General features: G+C 43.1%; 2 protein-coding genes across 2 annotated transcripts; one reads left to right on the top strand and one right to left on the bottom strand.

Moving 5' to 3' along the window:
• Window positions 1-2,478: 2,478 nt before the first annotated feature.
• Window positions 2,479-3,624, bottom strand: PHALS_12431 (peptidyl-prolyl cis-trans isomerase; the record flags this gene model as incomplete). Its single annotated transcript, XM_024727976.1, has 3 exons — window positions 2,479-3,019; window positions 3,081-3,484; window positions 3,550-3,624. The coding sequence occupies 3 exons, from the start codon at window positions 3,622-3,624 to the stop codon at window positions 2,479-2,481; spliced, it is 1,020 nt and encodes a 339-aa protein (XP_024578499.1).
• Window positions 3,625-3,734: 110 nt separating this feature from the next.
• On the top strand, window positions 3,735-6,644 carry PHALS_12432 (Phosphatidylinositol-4-phosphate-5-kinase (PIPK-D6/GPCR-PIPK/PiGK6); the record flags this gene model as incomplete). Its single annotated transcript, XM_024727977.1, has 3 exons — window positions 3,735-4,304; window positions 4,368-4,445; window positions 4,503-6,644. The coding sequence occupies 3 exons, from the start codon at window positions 3,735-3,737 to the stop codon at window positions 6,642-6,644; spliced, it is 2,790 nt and encodes a 929-aa protein (XP_024578500.1).
• Between the last annotated feature and the right edge of the window lie 1,749 nt (window positions 6,645-8,393).

The following is an 8,393-nucleotide window of genomic DNA, read 5'->3' on the forward strand; positions in this document are numbered from 1 at the left end:
TGAATACTCTTAATCGATACATCACGGGTGTAATTGAATATAACCGTAAGTAGCATCCTGGGATCGTCATTTACAAAGCATCGATTGAACTAGCAGCTACTGATCCTACAAGATCCTCAATGTGGAAAGTTGGATTGAAAAGGCGGAAAATGTCAGCTTCTTTGGTATTCACCGCAGTATAGGTTATGATATGCAAAGGTCTGTTTATGGAAAAATGAAACAGCAACTTGACCAGTTACCAGTATTCGGCTTTAATTTCTGGTCGATACGATATAATACTTGATCAAAAAGAATGGTCTGCTTTAATTGGTATCGACAACATCGACACTGTCATCAAGAAGCCCAGCTACATGTCCATTGCTAAACCGGACGTGAAAAGCTTGATACCACTAGCTATGAACCAGCTGGTATCAGTCACGACAAGTATCTTACAACTTACCTCAGTGACTGTAAACTCGATGACAAAATAAGATGTATCTCTTGTTGTGGTAAAGGTCTTTTCCGGTACGAGTACATATTCGCAGTCAATGTTTTAAATCAGACTACTGTCCCGCCTAAATCAGCTTTCAGTATCAAGCTCCATGAAACAAGAATCGCCCGAGATGTAAACGAATGAGTGGAGTCCGTATGGTATTACTACGAGATGAAATCGATCGAACACCTAATAATCGGGTGCGATAATCTCGGCGTAATCCCTTTTACCAAAGCTATCAAGGCTTAGTGAAAGCTATCTAAACGCTTCGATCTGGATATGCTTGCGGATGAATAGTCTATCAAATAAGGTCATGTATCAGCCCCGCTTAAATAATCTCCGATATCCGGATAAAAACCTGCTAACGCATTCCAATTTTCAGCTCAGCGCATGGCTGACTACAAGAGTCAGGATGCTAATGTATAAAAGAGAATTTGTATGGAGGTTCTTCTTTTATCTTCAATCGCTACGCTAAGCGTAATCAAACGAAGATTTGCAGTGGCAAGTCGATGAAAAATTATCGGATACGACGCTAACGCTCTATACTTATGAGCCCTTGGTAATAAGATGCCATGCGGTCGATTGAATGCGGTTGAAGCGTATGTTTGTATCATCAATGAAAAAAGCAGAGAAGGTATTTGGCTTTCTTGAGTGTGATATTTGAAAACCGTGACACCTCAAAAACTAATTAGTGATATGACACGAATTTCTAAGTGTGTACTGATCGACTGTACGATTAGTTTCAGTGGAGCACCTCTATCCCTGGAGGAGGGCGTGTCACACGGATGTGTTGATTTTTCATACCGTCAAAAGGAAGTCATACTACAATTTTCAGGGTCCGAACCCATTACAGGAGACTGCAACAAACTTTTGGTCTTACCTTCTATCGTCTCCAGCACATAAGAGAGCAGCTTGACGCCCTTATATGCCCAACGTCATTCTAGTCTCGGTTTAATTTCGCTTTGGTGGTCGAGAACTCAATCACCACAATCGCTGCCAACTGGCTTGTCACGAGGCAGCGGTTTACTGCTGCTTTTGTCTTCCACGCAAACCCCCAAGGTATGGCCAGCATTCTGTATCACACAGAATGTTTGTGACCTCATTCAAGATGTCACGTGTGCTTTGGGAACAGCTTGCTCACTATTCTTTTTATCATTTGCCACAATGCATACAGAAGGTTTATGGAAATGGCTACTGTAGCCATTACAGCTGACATATTTTGGAACTCATATCAATTTCTGTCTTCATAAAGGATCCCCGTGCAGGTTCATCTCTCACCGAGACCTTCATAATCCACTCATTTGCTACTACGTAAACGGTGAATGCTGCATTTAATTTATAGTATGACTTACGATTTACAAGGGTCGTTTTAAATACGTGAGATGACTACAGCGTCTTAATATCCACGGTTGCTGAACACGTGAAATTGACAGACCTTCAACACATTGCGTGTTCCCTATACTCTCGATGGAAGGGTATAAATGAGCAAACTTCTGTGCAAAGTTGGCCGACCAATGTTTCGCGGGAAAAATGCCGACTCACTGTAGGACCAGGACGGCCCGCTGAAATCTGTTGTACCTCTTGGTGATACAGAGCTTCGTTATACGACGCACAACTGGAAAAATCTTAGTAATCTTGCATTGAAATTGTGTCTGCCGAACAGGAATATCATTCTCGTGTGTCTCGCGACATGTACGCTCGTCCAAATGTCAAGGGCCTTTTATCATAAAGCGTCAATTGTTTATCAGCGTGGATACTTTTTGCTTACACTTGAACACAGAACATTGTTTGAATCAGGGTATAGCATTTCTGGAACGACACGAAACAAAGATTGGCTTGGTGTAATATAAGCCACGCACTTCTTTCCTAGTGGAGCTTTGCAAAGTCATGAACTACCTGTTGGTGAATTGCTTTGTTTTGACAAATTAATTAGCACAGTATTTTACAATATTTAAGTGTCTATTGGGTCGTGTTTATATGCGAAGAAACATTTCAGTTCCTTCTTGTTACTTCTCCTTGGACTGAAGTTTCTCGATTTCGTTTTTCAAGCGAGACTTTTCAAGACCAATTTCATCCATAAATTGCTTATACATGGCAGAATCAACGGCTTCTTTTTGCGCCGCAAACTTGCTTTCCATCTCCCGAAGCATATCCAGACGATCCTGCATTTCTTCATGTGTCAAGCGTTTTATTACCTTTTCTTCCGTCACATCACTTTGAGTAGAACTGTCTGCATCCAATACTCCACAATTGAGAATTTTTACTGCGGCTTTAGGCTTACCGGAGCGTCTTCCGCAGCTCGAGATAATGTCTACAACATCCATCCCATCCAGTACCCGTCCAAAAACGACGTGCTTGCCATCAAGCCATGGTGTGTCACCTGTGCAGATAAAGAATTGACTGCCATTAGAATTAGCGCCGGCGTTTGCCATACTCAGCGTTCCAGGGCCTGAATGAGGCACACTCAAATTTTCATCGTCAAAACGACGTCCGTAAATTGATTCGCCACCGATTCCATTGTGCTGCGTAAAGTCACCCCCCTGAATCCTGTCAATAAGTAAAACATTGTCGGCTTTTGCGTTTTGTACCAAGGATATCTAGCACGTACATGAAGCCGGGAATGATGCGATGAAAGAAAGAGCCTTTGTACCAAAGTGGAGGCCCAGCACGAGATGCACCCTTTTCACCTGAGCACAACGCCCGAAAATTTTCCACTGTTCGAGGTTGGACTTCACCGTACAAACCCATGACAATTTTTCCAACGTAATCGTCATTAATACTGATGTCAAAAAACACTTTGTCCGTCACTTTAAGCTCGCCCTTATACGCTGGAGCTCCGCTTACGGCTTTGACTCCCATCAAATCTTCAAGCGATGGAAAGGGACCAAATAAATAGCCAATAGCGTAACCACCGCCGAACATGGCGGCTAGACCAAGCGATGTCTTTTGCAAAGACGTAAGTCGAGGCAGACGGCTAGAATTGCTAGCTGACGAGCTAAACGCTGCCGTTTGCTATAGATCATATCAAAACTTAGTTCAAGCAGTCTTCACAAACATCTAGAACGCATCAAACAGACCATGCGGGGAACTGCAAAGTGCATTGAGCGCTGCGAGTGCAGCAGAAGCAGAGAAGGACGCAGTAGCAACGACATTTGACACTCAAAGTGAGCCACACGATGGAAGCGTATAATTAAAGTTAGTTGAGATACTTACGATACATATTTCAATAATCGTAACGATTGTCACATTATATTTATCGTTGATGACATCGGCTGATATTGATGCTAATCTGGACAATAGCCTGCCCTCACTTATGGCGGGTAATCAGCAGCAAATGTCCGATCCAGGACAAACATCAAAGGGTATTGAATCATCCTATAATGTCAATACAAAGGAGGAAGCGATACCGACAACTGCTCCAGTAGTTTCTCCATCTCGTTCAAGTGTCACGGTACCCACAGAGTCTGGTGTTCGTGTCGTTGCCGAATTATTGCGTGCGCCATCACCAGAAGCTCAAAAGAGTCAATTTTCAATGATATTTGGAGTTTTTATTTTATCAGTCACACTCGGTGCTTGTGCATTGTGCTTGTATGACGAGATTTTTCACGCAACAGGGATTCAAAGTGGGCTCTTCCTGGGCTCAATTGGCACAGTCTCAATGTGTGCAATAATTATTGGCTCCTTTCTCAGCACAAAATGGTATCGCCGACATATGCACATTTTACTGCTCAACTTGGCATTGTGTGAGTTTTGCCTTGCGCTGTCATTTCTATTGGAACCAGTCTGGAATCAATTTGGTGCTGGTGTTGGAAGTCACTTGTCCTGTCGATGGGTAAGTAAACGACTTTGCTGAATTGGATTTGTGCATCTTTTTCACATTAAGACTTTGCACTAGCTCTCTACAGCTCGTGAGTATCTTATCATGTGTTCTAGCGCATGGACGACTTGTACAGCATTAGATTTATACTATTTGGTACGATTTGGAATTTCTAGATAATCAACTGAAGATTATTTCTAATGCATTCGATAGATGACAAATCCATTCACGTCGCCTCGTTCAAATCGACATAAGTATCAGGGAATTGCGCATGGGACAGCAGTAGCAAGCGCAGTCATAATGGGTGTTTTTAATAGTTTTAAATCTCCTGTTTCTGTCGGTAGTTTTTGCTGGATCGGAGCTGATACCCAAGCCCGAAGTGATCATATTAGCTTCAAACACCCAAGTGGGTCAACAATTGGCATTTGGGTCTTCATTGTCACTCCTACAACTGTTTCAATTGTCGCGAATCTGTACGTTACTTTAATATCATATACCCGATTTCGACGAGGGGTATCTGCTACCTTACGAAATCGACGAGTTTTACTTCGTGAAGGATTATTAACAACTGTGACACTGATATTATATTCATCATTGCTTTGGGGTGTATATGGAGCATACTGGCTCACTCCCTCAGCAGCACAGGCTCGCACTTTGTCTCGACTCTTTGCTTTCTTACTATCTTACCGAGGCAGTGTACCCTTTATTTTATGGTGTCTTTACAATCGTCCACAATCTAAGAAATGGAAAGCTAAATCTGGTGCTGTAGTTGATGGTTCTACCACAAACGATACTTCTCAAAATGTGGAAGACGAAGACGACGAAGATGAGGATGCTGTTCGTCCGCAAATGAATTTGGCATTGTTAGACGAGCTTGTGTTTTACACGACACATGGTATTGCTGAGGCAGTGCGACATAGTAGCATATTTCCGCCAAATTCGTCAGAGCATATTGACTCTCAATACCTTGAAAATGGACCATCTCAGTATTCATTTATGGTCCAACCATCCTCTGAAGATGTTGCATGGACGCAGTGCCGTTTTACAGCGTTTCGACCGCTAGAATTTCAGCGTATTCGTCGTTTTTATGACATTAACGATGACGCCTATCTCCACTCTCTACAGTCCTGCACAACGCCAAAAGTCAGCGAAGGTGCCAGTGGCTCCTTTGTCTACTATTCTTCTGATCGTAGTTATGTTGTTAAGTCGTTGACACGATCGGAGAGTGCTTTTCTTCACGAAATATTAGATGAATATACAACGTACATTGAAGCACAGCATGGCGCAAGTTTCTTGACGCGTTTTCTTGGAAGTTATTGCCTTGAACTGTATGGACGGCCAACATTTTTTGTCGTCATGGAAAATGTCTTTGATGTTCAACAGGGGATTTCAATCCACCAACGCTACGATATCAAAGGATCGTGGGTCGATCGCAATGCTAAAAAGCCTCGTCGTGGAGCGGAAGCTACGTGTCGGCACTGCAATCTTAGCTTTCGTTGCGGCAGCAGCACTAACCGTTCAAATTCATTCAAAGGAGATCAATTTCGACCAAACGTGTGTCCAAATCGAGCGGGGGCTCCACATGAACCTAACGTTGTACTTAAGGATATGGATCTTACCATGAAGCTGCGATTTGGCAAGGATGCTGGTAAAACACTTCTTGGACAACTTATGCAGGACAGTGACTTTTTGTGTGCTCGTGGCGTCATGGATTATTCATTGTTGCTGGGAGTGATAGAAGTGAGTTACGTTGTGAATCGAAACAACATTCTAACAAGGGATGGAAGTGTCTTCTTACCACCTGACAGTATTACAAAAAAGGTTGACAATTCTCGACATACTGCTGACAATTATGATGCCAATGATCGAGTGAAGCAATCAACGCAGTGTTTACGGGCTGCTGAAGTAGTGATCGGTCCTGGTTTCTACTATATTGGGATCATTGATATGTTACAAACGTGGAATTGGCGTAAACGAGCTGAACGTTTTATCAAGACAGTGTTGCTTAAGAACGACCCGGATGGCATCTCGGCTATGCCTCCAAAACCATATCGAGATCGTTTTCACCGCAAACTGCGTGAAATTATACATCTCGGCCATAACTCACGCGTAATACCACCTTTACAGAAAAGAGCAGATACCGTGGATGGGTTAGAGGACGTTGTGGACAAAGACGATCGTGAAAGAAGTGACTCTGAGGATGAGTATGATCGATTTGCGCGCATCAGGCCACGGAGAGTCGTCCTTCCACATGTCAAGCATACATTTAAAGATGGACAACAGTTAAGAGGTGACAGCGGCGAAATACCTATGACACCATCTGCTCAAGGACGTGTACTAGGAGCCAGCTTGTAATATGTAACGAAAGGATCTGCCTTTCATAATTGAAAAAGGTTCAGATTGCTCGTGATCTTATTGTGTAATCCTGACAATACTATCCGCTTTCTTAAACGTCGCATTTCGGCTGTCAAGAAGTTGTCGATTTGACTATACATCTATCTCTATGCAAGCAAATCTATAGTAGGTAGTAGCTGTGCATGGTAGAACAAAAGGTTGATCAATCAGCAATAGCTGCTTTCATTTTCGCTCACCTCTGTGTATGCAACGGACTTCAAGCCTAAATGTTTTCGTACATCTCGTATTACAGCTCATGCTGTTTTTACGGTAATGCTAGCCAAACTCTCTGCTGGACATTTCTCGGGATCGTGGTGTTGGATGATATCGACAACAAACTAGCGATATCTAATGTTGCGAATGTAGATGACCGGCACCAACCAATGTACCAGAGATACCACAACGTTTATGAAAAGTCCTATCTCCAGTTTTATTAGCTGCTCCATGTAAAAAACATGGAATCCGCAACACAAATGTTTAACGTATTATGTTTGTTATATAAAGAATCTCTGGCTCAGAAACCAGAGGTTCTACAAAGTTTGTGCATATATATTGCTAAAATCTTCCACACAAGGTGATCTGACTAGTCCTTCGCTGGGAAACGTTGAATCCCAATAGGCCGCTTTGTGCTGTCTGGGAAAGAACAGGGTTCGAGTGTACCTCGTGGAGGTCGAGGTCAATGGACATATATCTAAAAAATGCGAATCTCTTTCGGAGAGATACGGCACATTGCTCCTATTACTCGGGCTATGTGAAAATGTGAATAATCAAGAGTTTTGTGCAATTAGGTTTGGCTAGCGTTGCTAAGAAATAGTAGATAATACGCGGAGTAGTTGAAGGCGCAATCACGAATACGATGTCCGTGTGTCTTGCAACGGAGACATTTGTTAAAATTTTGAGAAATTTCTTAACCTTTCTGTTAGATTTAAGAACTTTGACTGCAGCGGGGCTGCCGTAGCAAAACGCTTGAGGAAGCGTACTTTAGGTCACCGACCCTTCGTTCTTTATAAGAAACAAGTATGAGTTAGCGGATCGCAATCCGCTTACTCCAAGAGTGATTATTGCCTTCCCAAGGCTAATCGTTTCTTCGGTTTGAATTCCAAACCAATTTTTATGAATATTACTATTCTAATGTGAAAAGTTTAGATTTTCCTAAATATACTAAATCTATACAGTAAAATCTAAATACATGATAACTGCTGGCTAACTAGCCCCGTACTGTATTCTTGTTTGGGTGTGTGGTCACAACGTGCACATCTAGCGTGACACACACACCCCTGTTATTAGGGTTCGAGTAACCCCGTTACACCCCCCATTAAGATTGAGAACATTTACGTTCCAATCAATTATTGCCTCAGATAGGCTTGCGTGTCCGTTAGACACTGCAACTCTTGGAGTTTAACAACTTCCTTGCTCAATGAGCCCTGTGTCCACGACACAAAAACCATCAAGTCTCGCTGGTACTGACAGCGAGCACGGGCAGAGCCCAACTTTGTCCCCGCACGCAGTGCGATGTCGGACAGTGCGTCCGCGGCACCGGGGGATGTATATCCTAGGTTCGATGAGCACAAACGTCGCGCTACGCGCACGCTTTCAGTGTCGAGTGGCCTCGTTGAGGATGTAGTCGACCATAAGTCTGACACCTCATTTCCCGCATGGAATGACGAGGAAGGCGAGCTGCACCAGCAGCGTGATACGAGCCCTGCTCGC

The sequence above is a fragment of the Plasmopara halstedii genome (genome assembly GCF_900000015.1).
Source record: "Plasmopara halstedii genome assembly, contig: Scaffold_614, whole genome shotgun sequence".
Lineage (NCBI taxonomy): Eukaryota > Oomycota > Peronosporomycetes > Peronosporales > Peronosporaceae > Plasmopara > Plasmopara halstedii.